We start from the raw sequence: 23,746 nt of genomic DNA on the forward strand, positions 1-23,746 counted from the left end.
ATGAGGTCACACCTGGCTGGCAGGCAGCCTGGCTTCATGACATCAGTTTGTAGTGTGTGGTGTATCAGGAGGAGCTGCCCAGGATTCATGTTATTGAATTCTGCTGGGGAAGATACATGGGACAGTGGTTTCATTAGGATCAAGAGTATACATTTGTATTACTGTAATACCGCTTGAGAGAGCAAGGTAGGAATACAGGGATTGTGTTCTACAGTAGCCTCTTACACTCTTCCCTTATAGCATATGGTTTCTACTCGAGCCTAAAGCCCAGCCCAAACAAAAGACTGTTTCCATTTTCTCACTCTTAGCTCGAGGAGGTTGGACTTCTGAAAGATGAGACAAAGCCACCTTCAGGACAACATGAACAAGATCCTCATTTTTTTGAAAGCTCATTCAAAGAAGACCTAAAGGTTAGAGATGAAGACAGATGGCCTGATGAAGAAATACAAGACAGGCTGAGAGGTGGAAACACAGAGAGAAACAGGGAGAAGTGAAGCTCAGTGTTCCTCCTCATTGTGGGATGTTATACGTGGCAGACCTCCAGCCTGCCTTTACCCTGATGTCATCTAACATATCTCTGACCTCAGCTAGCATCTTGCCTAGCAGCGGAGGAACAAATGGTATGGCAACCAGATGACTCATTTTTATCCAATGATGTATGCTTTTTTTGGGGTCATATTCTTTTGTGTATGGAACCTTTCTTACCATACATGGTGTGAAGTACTTGTTATTTCAAGATGATGAAAGAAAGAAGAAATGTTTTGTGTATAGTTTTATCAGAAATATGATTCCGTTTTTCATCCCGAGGGAAATTCAATTTACAAGCGCAGCGTAAAACAGCAGAGCACCAGATGTGCGGACATGGACGATGCTATTCTCTTTCACACGATAACAACTTAGTTAGCAACGCTATCTTTATAAGCAATGCTTATTTGAAAAAACAATATGACCGCATGATACGTGTAGTTGCTGTTCTGGGGCTTTCACGTGGTCCTCAGGTGGATAAAGACGTACTGTGTATATCTTTAAACTGAGTTGTTTTTTTGTTAGTGTTTCACAGTTCATTCTGCATCCTAGAATCAGCCACAAAAAACCTCAGTCCATCTTCTCATGAAGCCATGTGATATTAGTGCTTCAGCAACAACATTGACCTTTTTACTAGACTCAAACATTTGCTGTTTTCCGAGGTGGGATCAGTTCAATACTCACGTACTAAGAGTTGAACAATGTGTAGTTTCTGCTCAGATCAGATTTCTGATCATGCGGGTGCTTTTACTCTGAAAACGTCCTCAACACGTGTGATGTCAGTGTCAGTTACTCTGTTTTGTCTGCACGTGAATTCAAGTGTCTTATTTTGCCCCTCTTTTCTCTTTGTGTTTAAGATGGTGGGGGGGGGGGGGGTCACTTTGTGTTGTCTGAGCTCATAGTGGTAGACTGGCCTTGACTTTGTTCCATGGACGCCGACTTAGCCGTGTCTCCCTTCAGTGTGTGTTTATCTAGCTTTCTCTCATTCTTCATGTCATTCACCTTTCTCTCATCTCACATCTTCCCTCATCTGCCAAACCTATCATTTCCTTTCAGAGTTCATTTTGTATGTCCGTTTTTGATGTCCGTACTCACTTCTCCTCTGCCTGTTTTCCTTCCGCCCTCTTACACATCCCTCGTTCTTCCTCCCTCCTGTCAAACTTCCCGTAGCACTAGATAAAGTGCTCTGCAGTTTTTCTCTACAGCAGTCTGACTGTACCCCTGTCCATTGGTCCTTATAAGGACATGATCCAAAGAGATTAGGCAGCCTCATAGAGATGTTTAGCTGATGATTTATCCAATGACTCCTCTGCTATCTCATTCCGTTTGCTCTGCATATAGCACACCTTCATGACCTGAGTCAGCGTGTGTTTATGGACTGCTGTGTGGAGTGGTGCTAAAGATCTGAGACTATTAACGTGTTATGACTCAATAGGGATCATCGTGGATCTCTATAAAACAGCGGTAATTGATGTAATTACACACGTTGGTAAACAACCGGACATTTGGATATAGACAGATGAAATAATCAAGTCTTTCAGTGAAGCTGCCAGACCGTGTCCCGAGTCAGAGAGCACATGTTCACATTAGTAATCCTTCCAGCACAATGGATCTGTGTTATCCGTGTCACTCAGCAGACTTGGACAGTGTGATGGAGAGGAGATAATACCAGCTGAGTGGCAACAAGTCATCCTTTAATAGGGATCTGTGAGGTAAGCTGTGCAATATTTAGGTTATGTCTGCATATCATGAAAATCCCAGTGGATTAGGAGCAAGGATTAAGCTATTGTATGTCAAAATTGCGTGTGCACTCATTTCTGTGTCATGGTATTTCTTGTGGTGTGAGAGCAAAGCGATGAATCTGTGCATGCTCACGTGTCTGAATACCAACGCGTGTATATCTTTGGCCCTATGGATCTGTTGCGACTATGTTTGCATGCATGTGAGTTTATTTGCCCAGTGGCACATAAAGCAGCGATGGTGATGGTGTGATGTTCAAGGCCACGCAAGGGAGTGAGCGTGGATCTGACAGCAGAAGGCTGTGAACTCACTTGGCTGCTTTCACTCTCTGCTAGCAATGGAGATACGACGACTCCAGGACTAACACACAGCAGAGTTCACAGGTTCACACAAACAAACACAACCCTCGTCGATATCTGGAGTCAACGCATGGCTGCAAGGTGGGGGTTTTGTAGAAAACGGTGCACAGCACTCAAGCACAGTGTGTATTAAGGAAAACACAAACACACAGATGTATGAGTGCTTATAGGCTAAAGGGAAATGGTTTGTGAGTCATAGGTCTACATTAGGATCGTGTGTGTGTTGTGTGTGTGTGTGTGTGTGTGTGTGTGTGTGTGTGTGTGTGTGTGTGTGTGTGTGTGTGTGTGTGTGTGTGTGTGTGTGTGTGTGTGTGTGTGTGTGTGTGTGTGTGTGTGTGTGTGTGTGTGTGTGTGTGTGTGTGTGTGTGTGTGTGTGTGTGTGTGTGTGTGTGTGTGTGTGTGTGTGTGTGTGTGTGTGTGTGTGTGTGTGTGTGTGTGTGTGTGTGTGTGTGTGTGTGTGTGTGTGTGTGTGTGTGTGTGTGTGTGTGTGTGTGTGTGTGTGTGTGTGTGTGTGTTTAATGCAGAGATGTATGCAGATGAGGTCAGGGGATTAGTTCAGAAAGAATTCATCGATTGGTCAAAGAAAGAGAACACATGTGGCTTACCTTTCATTGTCAATTAAAAAACTGTACTTTAAGATATATTTATAACAATTTGACAAATAATTCTAATGTCTATTCACCTAAATTGGCAATTTATTAAAAATGATAACTATAAGTCCTAATTCTCTCCTCTGTAGGCTCGTATCTGCAGTTCATTCAAATGTTGCCTCTGTATCGTTACAAAATGTCGAATAATTTGACAGTTCCTCTCACAAAAGCTGTGATTAAGTCAGAAGACGGTTGCTTTTGGAATGGATGTGTATAATTACTGATGTGTGTGTGGTCCTGTTTCTTTGTACTGTTCCTTTCTCATTCTGTTTCTGTTTCCTTGTCAGCCTGTTACGTCAGGGTGTCACCTGGTACAGTACATGGCGTGTGCAAACAGGCATGTGGGTTTACCAGTGTATACATGTGTATTAACCGGTTTGTGTATGTTTCCCACCATGTGATTAGCATGCAGGCATTCATTCTTTAAAGTGTGTGTGTGTGTGTGTGTGTGTGTGTGTATGTCTGTGTGGGAGGCATAGCCAGTGGGGCAGGTGTCAGGTGGAGTGACAGGTGGCAGCTGGGAAATGGGAGGATTTCCTCTTTTGCAACAGCTGATTAATTCCCCTTCCTTGCCCTGGAAGGCTTTAGAATTACTGCTGTATTTAAAACATAGTGGAGATAGTGGAGAACTCACACACTTAAGAAGCTTGACCACAAATACATGTAGGCATGACTAAGATAATGAATAGAATACGATTCAAATTGTTCAGAACAAATGAATGTTTTGTTCCGTTGATTCAATATTTGATTAACTAAATCAACAGACTAACTGTTCATTCAGTCATCTCCATCAGGGCTGCAACTAAATATGTTATTTATTTTTGCGATTATTATTTGTTATATTAATTAACCTGCGGAATAAATAAATTAGTCTTTAACATTTCTGCAAAAAAATCAAATGTAAATCCCAGTTTCTCAAAGTCCAAGTTGATGTCTTTAAATGTTTGTCACTGCAAAACCAAAAGATATTCAGTTTAAAACGATTTAAAACAGATAAGAGCAGAATATCTTCACATTGGCTAATGCTCATAACAGTATTTTCTGCAGAGGACATGTGAGAAGGAGAGGAAGTAAGAGAGACGGACAATGAAAGGGAGAAGTAAAGGCATAATGGAGGTTTAAATGAAGCTAATAAGAAGAGGGAGAGGGAGGAAAGGCAATACAGTTGTTTGAATTCATGTCAGTCGTGACGGAGGGGATGGCCCCTGTGGGAAAAGACTCATCAAAGAGCAGAAAGATACTGTACAACTACCAATGTCTCTCTTGGGTTACAGCTCTGTCCCCCTTATCCCCCTTATCCCTCTTCTTATCTTGATCACCTTTTTAAAAACAAAAGTCCCTAGTGTGTGTGCTGCTGCAGGATACATTGATCTGATTCAGTTACAGATCAATTCCATCTCCTGGTGTGCTATTGTCTCCGATGTTTTTCAGGTCACACACACACATGCTCTCTCCTTTTCTTCTCTTCCCGCATTGACCCAGAGTCAACCAGGGTCTCTTGACCTCCCGTCACCCCCTCAGATTAGTTTCCGTTATTATCACACTCCATTAAACCTCCGTGAACGGCTGAGACGGCCAGGAGTCAAGGGCCCAGCTGTCTCCTCTGTGTCTAATCTACGGATCCTCATCATGTCGATGGGGGCCTCAGGTCACAATGCAGGCACACACATGTTTAGACGGATAAACATAAGGTGACACAGGGTCATCTCGCCTCTGGATAAGTGTTTGTTCATTTATTCTGTTCTGTTCTTGAACTATTTGCTTTGAGGGAGGACAACACTGTAGCTGTCTCACACCCTCAGGTTTTGGGTTAGAGATGGACACAAGGACTGATGGGTAGAGGTCAGCTTAACTGTTATTACCCCTTCTGGCATCGGTAGAGTTGGAAGAGACTCATGTGATTTAAACGTGACATTGATTTGACTTACATTTGTGTGAAAAAGACAAAAATACCTCACAACTAAACGGAAAAACATATGATGATATAAGACAAGGCTACAATACATTTACACAGGTTTACATTTGCATTCCAAATTATGACATACCATGACATTAGCAGCACAGCTTAATTGTTATCTTTTTTATTTTGTTGGCTCTATAGCTGTATTTTATCGAGGGTCACTGTTCTGTGTGTTTTGCGATTCCTTGTCACAGTAAAAGGAAGCTTCTATAATGTGACATAGTTCCAGTTGAACAGACTTTCTAACGCTGTACAGTTACATGAAGGATTTAAATCCAATCCTAGGCATTTGATTGGACCCCCTAAAAGTGGGCGGGGATCCCACTCCTTTGTCACCAGAAGTTGATGTGATGATATAATAAGCATGTTATTATTTGCAGGAAGGAAAGATTTAGAGTTTTGATATTAAAATTAGAAAAATATAATGTATTTGTTTTACTTATATTGTTAAATGGGTCCAGAATATGACCTGGGATGGACCTAAAAGGGTTAAAAAGGCATTTTTTCATCGTTCTTGACTTTAAACTCAAAACAAAAGTATTAAAAAAACAACTTCTTGCTTCTCCCTCTGTATCCTCCATTAATCTCATTTCTGATGTACAAGTGAGGGATCCTGACACTCACAGTGACATCTGACAGCACAACACAACAGCCACGTTCCCTCTCACTGCTCTTTTCACTTTACTTTCTTCTTTATTTCTTCCCTCTGAGAATTTACAATTCAAACAAACACACACTCTTGCCTCGCTCTGTCAGCCGTGTGAAACCAGGGTCTGATTGGACGATGCCGGGCTGTCGTTACTCTGCTCTCTTTAAATCAATATTTCCGACAGTTGCTCTCACGCTCCTCTCCCTCGCTTCCCTCATCTCTCCCTTTCTTCCTCCTCAGACCTGCCTGTCCAGTAAAACTAGTTTCTCTGGCTGTTCGTGGCAGCTCTCTGTGCTGTATTTACTGTCATTCAAACGTGACTGTACATATTTGTCATAAAATGTATGCAACTTGGCTTGTAAAATCTAAATTTAAACAGTTTACAGCTTTGTAAGGGGCACTGCTTTTGAGTGCAGCACATACATTCAAATGAAAGTGGGGCATTGCAGGGAAGAGAAGAATGTTTCAAAATACAACATCTAGCCCAACTATAATAATGTAGGGTAAATACGGTAAAACAAATGTGCTGATTACTGACAGATTTACAGATAACCATTCATAGCCTTGTGTGTGTAAAAAATGTGTGTAGATGAAGAATGAAAAAAAAAGTGTAAATGGAGTGCAAAAGTGTGAAATTGCACTGAAATCAATCAGATTCTTTAAAATCCACAGTAGATTCCAGACTCTTAGTAAAGTTAAGTGTTTTTCATTTAAATCATCCTCTAAATGTGATATAAGTAGAACATGTGAAACTAATGAGGCGCTTCTGTGACATTTTATTGAGCTATGAGAAGTACGTTTTTCTCTTGAAACACATGATGTTGTTTCTGAAGGATTTGGGGCCACATACTTGGCTTTTTAATCTTTGTTTATGGAGTGCCATGATATATCCCCTCTGTTGTTGGCCGTCAGCCATGCAGGGTAGATCGAGAGCAGGATGGATGGGACATCTCATGCCAAGAGGAGCTCCACTTTTCCAGAGGCTATTGTGTAGGCGTGAATCAATAAAGAGTGGTAAATAGAGTTGGCTGACGTGACATATGTTGTAGCTGAGAGCCTGCCGCTGATGATTGATTCCATTCCCTGATGAGTCATGAAACTGATCGAATGAATCGGCAAGGATCAGGTGTCCAATCAGACGAGCTTTAATGTTTAGCACGTGTCTGTATATGAGGTATCTGGTAACACCCCATCTGTGCGTCTACTGAACAAGCCTCCTATTTGTTGGTGTCACGCTTTCTTTATGTTTGAAGAACACTACTGTTGAGTGTGTGTGTGTGTGTGTGTGTGTGTGTGTGTGTGTGTGTGTGTGTGTGTGTGTGTTTCCGAGTGCAAAGGTCTCCACGAGGAGCTCCTTCCTGGTTACACACAAACACAGCGTGTGTTGTCCCTCCCTCCCTCCCCGATCCACACACACATTCCTCTCTTCAGTCGGCTCGACACCAACAGGAAGGAGAGAGGAAACAAAGAGACCACTTCCTGTACGTACAGCCAGCATCCTACACACAATGGAGCAGGAAGTGACTGGCAACTGTAAGGAGTGTGAAGGAAAGATAAAGTGCTCTCCCCATCCTATAAAGTGCTCTTTCTTTCCATGCTCCCCCCCACTCATGCTAGTCATTTTCCATCCTACTATCTGTCAGGGCTCGACCTGTGTGTCTGTTTATTTTCTCTTCGTGTCCTTTTCCAAAAGGCTCATCTTATTTCTCCTATTGTCAGATGTATCGAGCTTTTCTGGCTAGTTTCCCTTCCATTCAGGCACATATTGTTTGTTATGGAGTCATGTTGAGTCCAACATGAAAAGGACAATCTGTATCTCTTTCCGGTCTAATTTCTGTTAATTTGGTTTTATTTTCTGGGTAAATATCCAACAAAGAATCGTTTTAGTACATTCAACCCCCGTGTCAGCACTGCTGCTGTCACCATGGTGACCTTTAAATTGGGACGGGCAATCTTGGCCAGCAGGGTGCTCTGGACTAGCGCTGCAGATGCTGAAAGCCTTGCTTTAAATCACAGCTGCTAGCGGAATCAGACCCACATGCTGCCAAGGTCTGTAAAAAGAAACAGCCAAAGTATTCTTCATGCAGAAAGTCAAGCAAGTGAAGACATAAAAGAGTTGTTCAGGTTTTATGTCGTAAACAAAATGTAAAAAATAGACAGAGAGAGGTCCACTTGAGCTTATCCAGCCCATCATGATTCATCACCTTTCCTCTCCTCCAGCCATCCTCTCTTTACGATTGGAGCCCCCCCCGGTGTGACTCTGGGGAGGCAGGTCTTTGTTCGGCCCGTAGCTTCAAAGCTTAAACGCCCCCTCCTCTTTTTCCTGTCTGTCTACATACACTCGCTCTCTTCCTTTATTTGTATTCTCTCTTCTTTCTATTGTTCAATCCATATCTTTCCCCTTTTCTCTCTGTCGTCCTTCATCTCCAGCACCTCTTCCCCTTCCTGCTGCTTCCCCTTCGTTTTTTCTCACCCTTCCCCGAGTGGACCCCACCAGCCCAGAGACATCAAAAGCTTGTCTCCCCCTCTTTGCCCAGGCGTGCGGGCAGGCGGGTTTGATTCCAAGGCCAGGTACCCTCAGGGGGGGGGGATCCAGAGCAGCGTGGAAACACTCTGCACCTTATCTGGCGCTGAGAGTGTGGAAAAAGTAGTGGCCCATATAAGGCATTATGTCATTCTTGGCGGAATGCACAATTGTGGTAAAATGTATACGAGGCATTGTTAGGCCGCGTGAGGATGAAAGAGCTCTGTCGGGGAACGAGGCTGTAATCTGGAATAACCAACATTTATTTTTCCATCTTCACAACTATTTTAAGCTTCCTATTTTCCAGGAAACGCCATAAAGCCACTTATCAAAGCACAGAATATATACTGTATGACATGTATTTAAGTAGCCGATGCACTCTGTACCACTTATCTCCCTTCACTTGGGATTGTATTGCAGGCTTAACTATGGGTTCTTTAAATAACATTCCACGATTATCACATTTCCTGCGACTGTCATGCTTCAAACGAGTGGAACAAGGGACAGTTTTGATGTCAGCACAGCTCACAATGTGCTCTTCTGAACTGCTTTACTGTAAAGCCTAGAACAGAGAGCCGCTTGTAGACTCTTTGTAGTCACATACTGATACTTTGAAGTTAGTTCTTTTTGTCTAGTTGTGTTTAGTTTGTTGAGTTGTTGATGACTCACCAGTGGCAGGGCTGCACCCTTCACTCTGTTAAGGCCCTATTATGCTTTTTGGGGTTTTCCCTTTCCTGTACTGTGTATAGGTTTGAGTGTAGTGTTATGTTTACTTACCTGCACATAGTGACATCACTACATAACAATCATGCTTCTATTAGCAAGCGCTCCAACACAATGTACGCCATAGGCTAACGGGCGGGACATCTCTAAGCGGTTGACCATACTCAACAGAGCTGGCCAGCTAACCAATCAGAACAGACTGGGCTATGGTTTCAGACAAAGGGTGAAAAAAGGTGCTGCAGCACAGGCAGTGTGAGAGAAATAAAGCACTTTTGAACATTAAAGCATGTAAACATGTCACATCAGAGGCACAAACTTGAAACTTAGCATAATAGCGCCCCTTTAAGACCATTCAGCCAGCCGAGATAATGCTTCATGACCAAAAAGACACTCCAAAATTGCAATTCCCACACCTGAAAATGTACCACAACAGATACACACAGCACTACGCTCTTGTCTCTGTTCAGTCGGTGTTGGAGGTAAATGTCTGGTTGTCCAGGGAGTGTGCTCCAACATTAGCATTGTAAATCTCTTTGAGGGTAGGTCAGTGGCTGGCATGCTTCTCTCTCTTTGGTACAGTAAAAAGCAGACATGTGTCACTCAGCTCCCTCCCCCCCCCCCTCTCACCCACCTCGATCTCCCTGCAATGGCCAACATCTGCATTCTCAGCACTCTCGTTGTGCATAAAGGACATGGCTCATTTGGAGGGAAGTGCTCGACTTCCTTTGAGACCAGCAGCTGCTCCTGTGTTCAAAGATGTATCGCATTGTTTGGGACAATCAATGCTGTGCTCATACAGTTCTGTCACTTTCACAACAGAAATACATTCAGATGTTAAATCAGTGATCCAAATGAACAATGCATCATTTCAATAACATCATATTCATGTTCCCAATGCTTTACATTATTATAAATCATTGAACACCTTTGCTTATTATCAAATGTGTCAGTTTGTTAGGTGGATGATAACAAAACAACAACTAATACACACTAATAATATTTTAAATATACAAGCCCTGGTTAAAAGAACAAACAATATGTTTTTAGTGCAGATCTTATGATTTGTCATTTTGATTCTTCTTTCTCATGAACTGTTCTTGCTCTAACTTTAATAACAAATCCTGACCGCTTAAAAGTGTATCTTAATGGTTTCTATTATCACAGTAACAAATAGCGTGCAGAGTCTTAACAAAACGGTCTTCTCTCTGCCTGCAGCAGATCACCCAGATACAGAAGATATAGATTATAGATAGATTATATCTTTTCAAATAAAAGAGCGTTCACGGTGTAAACACACTGGGGAAAAGAAAAGTCCATATGAAAAGATGGTGCATACTATATGATATTTTGAGCAGGAATCACTTGTTGCTCGTGCTGCTGAGGTGGAGTGATTGCTTTTTTATCGCTTGGCCTTTGTAGAAGAGAGCTGATCACAGAGCTCAGTCTCATCAAGAGCACACTCATTAGAAAACACACACACACACAAACAGTGTGATGGATGAGCACAGGCTAAGTGCTGCCACTTCTCATGCCCCCCCCACACACACACACACACACACACACATACACACACACACACACACACACACACACACACACACACACACAATCCATATATGACAGTATCGGACAGGCTCTGTGTGCAGGCTGCAGGCGCTCAGATGGTATGACTCACACTGAGCTGCTCCAGGCCATAGTGGAATTAAGCTGTTAAAAGTTAGATTAGGGTGTTATGGGATGTTATCCATGAGAGTGCACACACATACTCAAGTCATTATTAAATGTAGGCAAGGGACTGGACATACTAAAACACTTGGCAGAGTTTATAAGTTCAGGATGACAAATTAAAGACATGTAAAGACAAACGTATACACTTAATTCATCTTTAGCATGGTGTGTTCAGTTCAAGTATAATAAGGAGATAGGGCATGATGATATGAAGGGAAAAGCAGTCAGCAGTGATGGTGTCTACAGACTGCACCGCTCTAGCCCCCTCTGTTGGACAGATGAAACAAAAGCCCACCATTAATTCACTGACTGTGTGCACTCTGATGGGGGGTTAGATGAGATGCTATCGTTAACATGGTCAATCTGTCAGATGGAAGCGCTTTTTCCACTGTTATCGTGTTTGTGAGTGTATCCATTTATCACAGCAAACTGAACCGTGTCTGTTGAGGATGCAATATTCTGTGATTATGTTGAACATATTTGTGTTGTGTGTGTGTGTGTGTGTGTGTGTGTGTGTGCGCGTGCGTGTTAGCAGTTGTGGTTTATGTGCCACTGAGTAATAAAACTCATTAGAACAGGAGCTCTGCACATGTGCTCCAGCTGGACTGTCTGTCTCCTCACGGTTCCTCCTCCCTCTTTAATGTTCTGCTTACCGTGTGTGTGTTTGGTTGTGGGTGTGTGTAATTGTGAGTCAGTATACGTTTTTTATTTCTGAGTTTAAATGTGTGTTTGCCATTGATGTACATGTGTGGCATATATACTCTGTGTGTGTCTTTGAGTGTAAGTGTTTCAGTGTTTTTATGACTGCATGATAACTACTCTATAAATGTGTGTGTGGTGAGGGGGTGGATTCTAGATGAGACTCTCCCTCTCTCACACACACACACACACACACACACACACACACACAGACACAGACACAGACACAGACACAGACACAGACACACACACACACACACACACAAAGGTGGTCCATTTCATATAAAATGATAATACATGTCTGAATAATTATGTATGTAAAGTACCACAATGTGGAATGGTTACAAAATACAAAACTGTGTATGTACCGCCATGTTTCTTCTTCTCCTGTGTGCCAGCCAGCACTGGTGTTGTTAACGAGCTGGGGCAGTGTTGAGCTGTTGTGTTAAAATGTAGTGGCCTTGAGAGCGCTATCACTGCTCCACTTAATTGCTTGAGAGAGCACAGTTCAGTCGGTTGTTTGGCGGAGAAAGTGAGCTGAATTATTGATGAGCAATCACATGCATACATGAGCCAGAAAGTGTGTAAGCACGTGTGAATGCTCACTTACACACGGACATCTCTGCATATGGACCATGTGTACTAGTGATAAGTTTTGAAGGGTTTTGTAACTTGGTTCTCAAGGATACCATGATACGATGGTGGAAGATGGACCAGGAAGACATTTAAGAAGAGAAAATAATTGAACAATGATTTTTTTGATGTGTTAATTAGGAAGCTTTACATATGTTACACTGCAGAAAGACCTGTGTAGGCGCAGATTTTTTATAAAGTTCTCGGTCATAATGGTTTGTATGAAAAAAAGAAATTATTTTGATGGTTGATGTTTTGGTTTGAATCAAAAACGATACCACTATGTATGTAGTTGTAGAAAACCATGGTTACTTGCACGTGACTTGACTATATATTATTGGCAGGGTGGGTTTGTGATGCAGAGAGGAGGGGAGATGGGAAGAGGAACAGATGGTGTTTGGTAGGAGGTGAGGCTTGTGGTCATCCTATCCAGAGCTGCATGAGATTTGATGAGAGAAATGTCTGTGTAATAAAAAATGCAGTCGAGAGGAAATGCTGTTATCCAGTAATCCATATCACTGAGTAAAAACCTTGGAACTGCAATAGTTCTCAAATGATAAGTTGATTAATCATTTAAGTCTTTTTTTAAAACAAGAATGCCAAACAGTTGCCGATTCCAGCTTTTAAAATTAGATTTTTTGCTTTTCTTTCTGTTTTTTTAATTCAATGCATTGGAGGTTTTTACAACGCAAGCTATTGGAAAATATCAACTTGAAGACCTCAGGGAAATTGTGATATCATTCACAATTCTCTAACATTTTAAAGGGCTATAAGAAAATAATGACAGAGCTCATTTGATTTTTAATCATCAATATTTATAGCTCTTACAGTTCTCGGATCTTTCGGAGCAACTCACGGCCCTCAATGTGCTTAATAAAAACTTTATAAAAACATCTCCATTACATTTTATAATTCGACAAGGAGAATAACTCTTACCCAAACATGCATTCTAGACTTCATTTGCGCCATAGATGTGTTTGAGCACATTGGTCCTACAGTGTGTGTCCACCTGCTTGTTCTCTGTTGATCCTCTCTCACCTGGATAGCCATGTTTTGCTTTATTTAAAGAGCTGTGTGTATATTTGGAAGCACACATTTTCACATTAGCAGCGTTGACAAGAAATAATGTGCCTACGGTATGTTGAAAAGGGGGAAGACAGACACACGCTTTCATGTAATCACACACTGACGCTGGGCACTCCTCCAGAACTCGGTCATGAATCACAGGCGAGGAACAAAGACTTTGCCGAATGGCTTGTTCGACTTGGAGCAGAGTTAGTTAGCCCTGTCCGCTGACATATAGTTATGGATACATAAACACACAGTTGGGGGCAATAGCCTGCATCTCCAACACCGCCCACTGTATCTATGGGGGCACGCTTTAATTGAATTGCCACGGTGCCCATGTGTAGACGCTGTTCTGTGTGTCCATGCAAAGACACCCAGCCCTCTCCCACCCCGCTATCACACATAGATGTTTTTGTGTGTGTGTTTATGCAAGGAGCTTAATGGCTAAGCCTGTGTCAGGCCGGTGAAAACATGGTCATTCATATGGTAATAACCAGGCAAAGAAGGGGACAATAAATCTCTCAACATCCTGTGAAAGCGTACAGAGAAGTGCACAGAGCTTGGAGCTTCGTATGGGACACCATCCCACTCGTATCTCAAACACCGGGACGCAGGGTTCCTCTTCACTGAGGAAGATGCTGGAAGTGCTGGACGCCAAGTAGGTGGAAGCCATACTATTATAGCAGGCTTATGTTATTTTGTTAAACATAGATCGTATGGTTTTATATGAAGGACTAATTCGTCTCGACAGACGTTTAGCAAACAAGTGTAGTTTTAATCGCTAGATTAATCAGAGTCTGTGAAAACATGAGTTTCTTGCCTGGGTTATTTAACAGCTCCCCTGAGGAATGTAAAACAGTCGGACTGCATGCAGCATGTTTGGCTGAGCACATTTAATAGCATCTGGACAAGGGCTAGGGTTAGGGTTGGATCAGGGTAGGTCATTCTGTGCTTCAGACTCCTTTTTGAAGTGCGACAAATTAGATTGTTGAGTTAGAGAGTATAGCTGTACTGCCTGAATGGAGGGCATTAGCGAAATTGAATTTGACTTTGTTTGACTGGATTTCTCTTACTTTTTGAAATAGCTCACATTGAAAAACATGGTTATTTCCCAGTGAGGTGAGAAGAAGCACCCGAGAAGCAGTTTATTGAATGAGGACAAGTTGAATGGAGCTCCTGTCTTGGAATAAGCTGTTCATTAGCAGCCAGTCAGGCACCATACTTACTTTTTGTGCTGATCACTGCAGCTCTGCTTACTCTGTAACTACACCGTCAGGGCCAAATGACAGCAGCACACATGTTTTTTTCTGCAGCTCAAGAGAAAGGTTCAGGTTGTCACCGGCAGCAGGGCTGATGAGCCAACAGGGAGTACAGTTAGGCTGGCACTCAGAAACTAAACATGTCAAATACATGAGTTGGTCCATTACAGTAGCTGGAGGCGCGCTGTGCTTGTTGGCTGTAAACAGATTCCTGTGTTTCGTGGCAGAGTCTTTACTGCGAGGCTCCCACACTGGTCACGCCTGTCACACAGAGGTCTTGCTCCACCAATCACACATATTCTCTGCAGAGACACTCACAGAGGCGACATGAAAGGATTCACACAATGAGGCATTCTGACATACCCAGTTTTATATAATGCAGTTCTCTCAGGCTGGTTTGAATAGTGAAACAAATATGAATGTGAAAAAGGAATCGCACTCACTGAAAGGATGCTGTAGATCTGATGAGGTCAATGGTATAACCGCCATATTGTTTCGTACACTTGCTTTGTTCTTTATCATTGGCCAAGGTGATTTCATTGAGCCTTATGTATAGAAACAGTGTATGATGTTTGATAGGACAGATCCTGACACTGCATGGCGTCCGTGTTGTGTACGTAGGTGCATGTTCACACATCATGAAGCACATCGCTCAGTTTGGACTACAGCCAGGTCTCAATCTCTCTCTCTCTCACACACACACACACACACACACACGCACACGCACACACACGCACACGCACACACACGCACACGCACACGCACACGCACACACACTGTCCATCCAAGCAACTTTGGCAGCACAACTTTATGCATTTAAATATAATTTGAAACACAAAAAAGCACGAAATCTCCATATTTGAGAGGCTGAAAGAAGCATTTTCTTCCATTATTGCATGCCATACTCATTTGACACAACTAATGACTACAATGCGTGAGGTTTCTATGTTAATGTGTGTCCATGTGTGCAATATCCTGATCCTTGGTCTGCTTTAGTATTCACTCTTGAATTCTTCTGCATCTGTCCCTTTATGAGAGCCGGTGAAATTGCACATTTGTGTGTGTTTTCTCTTCAAGTTAGTGCTACAGCATCAGTGTATATTTGTGAATGTTAATTACGGCCCCCTCTCGTCTGCTCCCCAAATCAGTGCACAGCTGTAGGGCCCCCCGAGTGAGGCAGCGCTGCATCCTACGTCTTATTATTCACGCTGTCTGTCTGCTCACCAGTCATACACAGCCTGGGGGATAGGGGAGTGTTTTGGGCTGTGTGTGTCTGTGTGTGTGTGCATATGCGATGAGGGGTTATGTATTAGCAAAGTGGTAATGGGGGGTTTATTCAGTCTCCTAAGTCGTTGGCAGTACTTAATTAAAAGCGATACGACAGTGTGATTGGAGCAGTTGATAAATGGATGGAGACTGAGAGACGCCCATGTGCTTTAGGATTGGAGATATCTGAGTGTGTGTGTGTGTGTGTGTGTGTGCGTGTGAAGAGTGAAAGGGGAGAGGAAGTCATTACCTTTTAATCATATCCTCCTTTTTTCCTTATCGTCCTTTTCCTCCTCTCCTTTCTTTCCTCGTCCCCCCTTCTGTCTAATTTCTCCTAATGCCCCTTCCAGTCGGCCCTCCCGTTTCATTTCTCCAGCTGGCTCTCAGTGTCAAGCTCCTTGTCATCTTCAATCAAGCCCTCTTTTCTGCAACACTTATCCCTTTTCCTCTCGTCCCTGACTGTCTTTAACCTTCCAGTAGATGTGTCAGAATGACTGGAGCTGTACAAAAGAATACATCTCTAGTCACATATTTGTCTTAGCCTTGAGGTTGCATGACATCTTGTGGCTTTCTGTAAAGTTAGTGTACTGCTGTGCTCAGCTGGGAGCTACAGTCAGTGTGTCTGGAAATGGTCCAGGACTACTGTGTGAGAAACTTATGCCATGAGATGAAATGTAATAGATTGTTTCGTTCATTTACAGAAATTGGAGAAAAATCTTGACAACTGCAATATACAGCACGTACCAGTGCAAGACCAAACTACAGCCTCTGATATAGGGCAACATTAAGTGTATACGCCACGGTACATGTCTACTGAAGCAACCTATGAGTAAACATTTAAAAAAGTTTAATAAAATATAATCTCTAGCAATGCAACCATTAATGTCATTATTGCGTAATCTGCTGATAATTTTCCGGATTTAATAGTTTTGTCTATAAAAGAAAATAGAGAAAAATGCCCATTATAATTATTCAATAATAATGATCACTAATATATATATACATATATATATATATATATATATATATTAGCATTACAACAATTCTGTTTTCTGGTTTGTTATATCCTAATTAATAGACTGAATATCTCTTGATTTGGGATTGACAAATAAGACTTGGGATGGACATTTTTTACTCTTATATTACATTTTATAGACCCAATGATTAAACGATTATCATTTTCTAAACTGCTCAATAAACCCGGCATATTGTTTCAGCTTTAACTAAATGTTCAACATCGTATTGTGGACGTATTATTGGACTTCATTTCATTGTGAAGGGGTTATCCCTTTTTTCCCCCCATTGAGTTTATTCAGGCCATTTACATTTTAACATTTGGGTTTAAGCCAAGATTCAGAAGGTGACTGACCCTGTAGTCCAAGGTGACATGTAGTTCATCTCACTCTTTAGAAACAGAGTAGATGATCCATTGTGTGTGGGCGTTAGCTGGAGTCTTTGTGCAGGTCCATTACTGTGTATTCCAGCAGGAAATAATTAAACCTAATTATATGCAGCTATTCATTGAAATTAGCTGCCAAAGGGCAAATAGGTCTCTAATTTCTAAAATGAAATAGATGCAAACACCCAGACACTTGGGTGATAAGCCTGCTGGGTCTTCTGTAGTACTCTCATCTCCAACCAGTTTAAAACACAGGGCAGGTTTTTGCTCAACATCAAAAGGCTTCACAATGCAGTTTTGAAGTACATATTGCAGTACATGTTGGAAGTTATGTCTGCTTCTCTATTTTTCAGTTGTGGTGTTTGCCATGTTGTAGTATGCATTACATGTAATGCTGTGGTTGCCTGAATCAATGAAAAGCTTCTGCTTTACAGTGTAACAGCGTTTGCGCTGCAACTTGACCTGTATAAACGTGTTACAGGCTAACCAAGCCTCTTCTATAATTATTGTACTGTGTGTGTGTGTGGTGTGTGTGTGGTGTGTGTGTGTGTGTGTGTGTGTGTGTGTGTGTGTGTGTGTGTGTGTGTGTGTGTGTGTGTGTGTGTGTGTGGTGTGTGTGTGTGTGTGTGTGTGTGTGTGTGGTGTGTGTGTGTGTGTGTGTGTGTGTGTGTGTGTGTGTGTGTGTGTGTGTGTGTGTGTGTGTGTGTGTGTGTGTGTGTGTGTGTGTGTGTGTGTGTGTGTGTGTGTGTGTGCGTGTGTGTGTGTGTGTGTGTGTGTGTGTGTGTGTGTGTGTGTGTGTGTGTGTGTGTGTGTGTGTGTGTTGTGTGTGTGTGTGTGTGTGTGTGTGTGTGTGTGTGTGTGTGTGTGTGTGTGTGTGTGTGTGTGTGTGTGTGTGTGTGTGTGTGTGTGTGTGTGTGTGTGTGATTGGTATGTGGGATGGTAGGGGTCTGCTTTGACACCCTAATCCAGCAGCCTAGTTTGGCTTTGTGTGGAGACCGCTGGGAGGAGAGACGGATGGAAAGAGTGAGAAAGACAGAGAGCGAGAGAAGGGGGGGGGGTGTCGGGGGCAGTCGATTGAAGAGAGGGGGGGGTAGTCGGGAGCGCCGGGTTTGAGAGAGGGAGGGGAGTGATGGTAAGGAAAATGTGGGAGATGGGGTTCGTTCATTCTCCTGCTCTCACTATGAGAGGAAACGAAGGATGCTGAAGGTCCTGACTTATGACAGCAGGACTTCTTACAGTTTACCTGTTAGCTGTTAGCATGTTAGCTGTTAGCCTCCGATGACCTAACAGCCTGTATTGAAGCTGCTCGCTTCTTCTTGTTTTTATTCTTCTCATTCAATCCGTCTGTGCATCTCTCTCTCTGCTGAAGACTCCTCACTGCTGACCTGCTTGCTCCCCTGGCTTCTCTATGTGAGTTATACTGCCTGTCTGTGTGTCTTGAAACTATTTAATAGGGGTCTTATGAGGTCTTGTACTGTACTTTTACTTTTTTCCCGCTGCTTGTTTTTTGTCTTATAGACAAACAAAAAAAGCCAAACATGTGGTTATATCCGTACTGTGGGATCTGTTCTTTCTCCATCTATCTTATCCGTCTCTCATTCATATTTATGCTCCTTTTTTCCCAGTATAAAGTTCACACAGTAACAGCAAAGAAACTAGTAACACCACTATTTGCCCATTTCCTATTGGCAGGGAAAGTCAGAGAAGTTATGGTCAAGTATGTCAATGCACACCTGAAATAGTTCCTCTCTGATCCTCATACAAACTGTTCTCTTCAAATATGCAGTGGAAAATATGAGATTTCAGCGGCTGTCTAGGGTAACGCTGGGCTTTGTATGTCAGAGAGCTAATGCTAAATGACAGCTGGCTACATCTGCTTTTGTTGCAGGCAAGCAGCACACGCGACTGGAGAGCAAATGCTCCCCTGTCTAAATATTTAGCCGTGGTTTGTGGCTGAAGGGCAGACGGCGTGGTTGCTGGTTTGGCAGTAGTGTTGGCACTTTGAGGGTCAGCTTGGCACAGGAGCTGACATTAAGGGTTAGGGGGGGGGGGGGGTTCCTCTCTGGCTGGCTGGCTGTCACTTAGGAAGAGCGGAAGGCAAAGGCTGGATGTTATTTATTCGAAGATCAAAACACATTTTGGACTATTGAATAGCAGTTAATGTTATGAATGAAATTAGTGTTGCATTATGTGAGCACAGCATTTCTCAATATGATTATATTTATATTTACATTCAGAAAGGGATTTCTCGTCTCAGATTCTGTGATCATTTTTTAAAATTGAACCTGACATCATTCCATTTAGAGCCAGAACAATCATCAGAAAATCAACCAGCAACTACTTTATCAATTAATTCGCTGTCTAAGTATTTTTTTAGAACAATAATGGTCCAAATGTATTGTTGTCCCTTTCTTCTAATTGTTTTAATTTTGGGTTCGGAGATTACCAAGGACTGGCATTTTGTACTATTTTCTGATGTTCTTTTGGAAAGACTGAACAATAATGAAAACAAAGTGTTTTATAATGATATGATATATATAAGTAAATATAATGACAACCTTGTTCATGTAGAAATTACATTTGTGAGACCTATCTTAGTATAAGAATTTGAAGCCGTGCTGTTTATAGGTATGATCCTTAGAAGAAGTTAGAGTGTCATCAAGCTTTAGTGTTGCTTAATGTGAGAGGGTCCGCAAACACACACACACTGACACACTTAAGGAGAGCAATAGTTGACATACACAGTACATGTCTGACTTTCTGCATCTAAAAGGAGAGATGTCTAAACCTTTTCCTGCTACGAATTCATTTTTCAGCAGCCTCATTAAGGTGAGTCTTAAGTAAAGCCAATCTCACCCTCTTCATTCAGAGCTCCATTATCTATCCCTGATGTGTTTGTGCTGGCTTGTAGAGGAATGTGCTGTGTTTCAGTACGTATAAGAGCTTCGTCCAGGCACATGCAAAGTAATTCTCTAATGGGCCTCAGCTCCACTCAATAGCCATCAGTCAATTATAGTCAATATGACACAGCAGAGGGCAGCGGGCGCTCGTGCTGTCACTGTTCTGACTGTCACAAGATTGACCGTCTCTTTTTCCAAATGGGATTGTGTGCAGGGTGAGAGGAATGTTGGTAACACGATTTAAAAGATGTGTCAGAAAAAGATAGTCTCTGGAAAACAAACTCTTGCCACTTAGAATGGATGGAACGAAATGACTCATGGCTCATTGGCTTTTCGTTTTCCTCTGCAAGAACTGCTGCAGGTATTTCAACAAAGGGGTCAAAAGATGAGTAGAATGCTTAGTATGCATGGAGAGTGAGCCCTCCAGGGTGAGAGGAAGGTACAGAGGTTAGAGTGGAGGGATAAAAGCCACAAAGGAGGTGGGTTTGGATGAAGTGGGTTTAGTTCTGCCCCTTGAGATATTCTCTCACCATCATGACATGAGAAAAGCCTCCTCCCCCCTCCCTCGTGTGCTTTGGTTCATCTCCCTCTTTTGACACATTCCATCTCGTTTTATTTACTGGATCCCACCGCCCTCTCCCCCCCCCCCAGGTGCTTGCTTGGAGACACCCTTTCCCTTTTTTCTTTACAGCTCAATTACATGGTAAAGCCTTTAGTCAGCGCAGGAGGGTGGAGGGGGTCGAATGAAGTGTTTCCCACTCAGCTGTAAATATTCTGTAAACTACAGCTTGCGATTGTGCAATTTGACGTCACGCTAAGCTTCCCCCCATCCGTTGCTCCATCACTCTCTTCTCTGCATCCCACTGCCTTCCCCCCCCCCCCTCTGTTATTCCCCAGGCGGCAGGCCACATATTGACCTTTGGATCCTCCCATTTCTATCTCGTGGTAGCTCAATCGGAGAAGGGGAATGGAGCATCCTTCTGTGAATACGTAAAAACACACACAAATATACGTGCAGGCATATTGTTAAACACACTCAATCATATGCACCCGCACAGTAAATATCCTGATGCTACGGCGCCTCAGACTTTTAGTTTTTTAAAACGAGGGTCATTGTTTACTGTTGAATGCTTGAGTCCATTCCTCCATATTTAATGACGAAGCTGTTTGTTCCCAGATGAAAAGATTAGCTTCACTACGACATAACTTGATGGATCAGTGTGTGCAAGGGGGCCGCTCGGCCACAGAGACCGCTGACCAGAATTTGGTGCCGCCGCGGAGAATAGCCCTCTATTGTGTGGTTGTCATACTGGTTGGCTGCTGTGGTGCGCACACACAGACATGCTGGCATGCACGCAGACATACTGATGTACACACATACAGGCCGAGACACTTATCACCAGAAAGAGTCAGTGTCGGGGGGTCAGCGCGGCCTGTGGACAGCACTGTATTGTTGCTAGCCTCCATCTCTACTGGACATTTAACAGTGCAGGCATTCAGCTGTTCCTGGTGACTCAGGACCAGCGGGCAGCGCCAACACAACCTGCCCTCACACTAACACACTGTTGTGTTCAAGAGAGATCAAAGATAACTGAAGAATATTTAGTCTGAGAAATGTTGGTAACAATTATTAATTGAGGGAGATAACTAAATGAAAGATCTAGGACAATAGCATGTGCTGTATGAAAGGGGACTTTTATGAATTAATATAGGTTAAATATGTCAATAAAGGGCAAGTAAAGTAAATGAGTGAGGGTTTAAATCAATGTGTAACCCTAACCCTATCCACATAGCCCTATTGAACCTTTCACTTAACCTCCACTCTTATGACCCTCACTGAGAGCCTATAGAGATTAATATAAAGCACACACTGATCCCTGTTCATTGGCGTCCAGTGTTAACATCCTGTAGAAAATCTGACCAGTGAGATCTTGAGTTGACTTTTGTGAGCATTTCTGGCTTCCTGCCAAAACAAAGCACATGTCAAGTCAAGTGGCTGTTTGACTTTGACACTCCTTCCAGCTCCTCGGTTTGACTGGCATATTTTCCTCAAGACCCTTCCTTTTTTCTCCATCCATCTTTAGGGGTGATGGAGCTTGTTTGAGAAAGGTCACATATGAGAGCATAGTTTATGTACATTCTCATAGTTGTGTGTTAGAGGTGCTGTCAGTCAGCCCTCTCTAAGTGAATCAATATGTATTTTGTCTGCCAAAGAGCGAGCCTCCATCCCATAAGCCTCAGCTTGGCTTTGTCTGATGTGCACAAACAGTGACATCTCACATCCCCAAATCAGCCAAAACACTCAGTTAGTGACCATCTTTTCTGTCTCTTTAACATGATCCGTGCGGCCCGTGGATTTGTTTCAACACATTTTGACAGTTTGTTGACACTGTCATTTAGTGGTGATGAGTTCAGATGTTACACATTTTTGAAAATATATTTGTGTTGTTGAATAAAAGCAACACAAATAATTGCATAATCTGTGGAGTTGGGGAGGATATCGCACGATTAGAGACGGAAAAATCCAACTTTTTCATACTTCACCATTTTGGATACATTTTATAGTCATCATCTGTCAATACGGATAATATGGATATAACATTTGGTCATTTTAAATTGGCAACAATACAAGCACTAAGGCAGCGCTGGGGTTTGGATTTGTGTCTGTTTCTTCCTGTCCATGTCTTTGTTACTTTAGGATAACCATGGTCAATCTTTCATCACAATCCTAACAACCCACATTAAGTAATAGCTCCTTGCTAGCTCTACACCACACCGTGCCAAGCCTATAGACAATTAGCACTTTAAGCTACAGTATATAACCTATTGCTGCAATCTGCAGAGCTTTATTTTACTTAATACCTTCACCCTATCTCTCTGTCTCTATGTGCCCTCATTTCTCCCTTACTTCATTTACTCTAGTTAGATTCCAGGCTGGGAGAAGCTTGTACATTGAAGTTCCTTTCCAATAGGGCTATTAAAATAACATGCAGCTAGCTCTTATTTAACAGACTGCCTTTTAATTATGTGTGGGGAGACAACTGAGTGTGATTCAGTTCATGCTGACATCAGCAGAAGCCTTTTTTTCACTGTGAGGGAAAATGTTCCAGGCGCACCAGACAAATTATATTTTAAATGCCTCTTGCCTTGTCGATGTTATCATACAAGCATTTAAAGGGGACATTTGAACACTAACTAATCTAACAATCACAATGTCACTTCCTGAGTTTGAGAGAAAGATAGTTTCCAGTGGGTGAGGGCTGGTCATCTGCTACCATAGCCCTCCTCTGGTGCCCCGTGGTGCCAGTGCAACCAGCCTGGCACTTGCACACACACACACACACACACACACACACACACACACACACACACACACACACACACACACACACACACACACACACACACACACACACACACACACACACACACACACACACACACACACACACACACACCCCACCAGGGCATGGCTGAGCTAATGACTCATCTCTCTTCCCCTCCTCTTCTCTCCCTGTCTATCTGTTCCTTTGTATTTCTCTGTCTCTGTCTGTACAGGGGACATCACTCAGAAGGGCTATGAGAAGAAAAGAGGCAAGCTGCTGGCCCCGTACATCCCACAGATACAAGGTAAGACACCGGCCTGCAGGACATTTACTGACAG

The 23,746-nt window shown here is 42.7% G+C and overlaps 1 protein-coding gene across 12 annotated transcripts in view; it reads left to right on the forward strand.

Annotated features, from left to right (window-relative positions):
* Nucleotides 1-23,746, forward strand: part of dip2a (disco-interacting protein 2 homolog A) — an 83,429-nt gene that overhangs the window by 21,114 nt on the left and 38,569 nt on the right. For 11 of the 12 annotated variants that reach the window (XM_034203993.1, XM_034203992.1, XM_034203982.1 and 8 more), the window contains exon 2: nt 23,641-23,712. In XM_034203993.1, coding sequence (XP_034059884.1) covers nt 23,641-23,712 — 72 coding nt within the window. Of the gene's footprint in view, nt 1-18,369; nt 18,593-23,640; nt 23,713-23,746 lie in introns of those variants that run through there. The other variant, XM_034203990.1, reaches the window with a different exon arrangement.

Source organism: Gymnodraco acuticeps, unplaced genomic scaffold, assembly GCF_902827175.1.
Source record: "Gymnodraco acuticeps unplaced genomic scaffold, fGymAcu1.1, whole genome shotgun sequence".
NCBI classification, from domain to species: Eukaryota; Metazoa; Chordata; class Actinopteri; order Perciformes; family Bathydraconidae; genus Gymnodraco; species Gymnodraco acuticeps.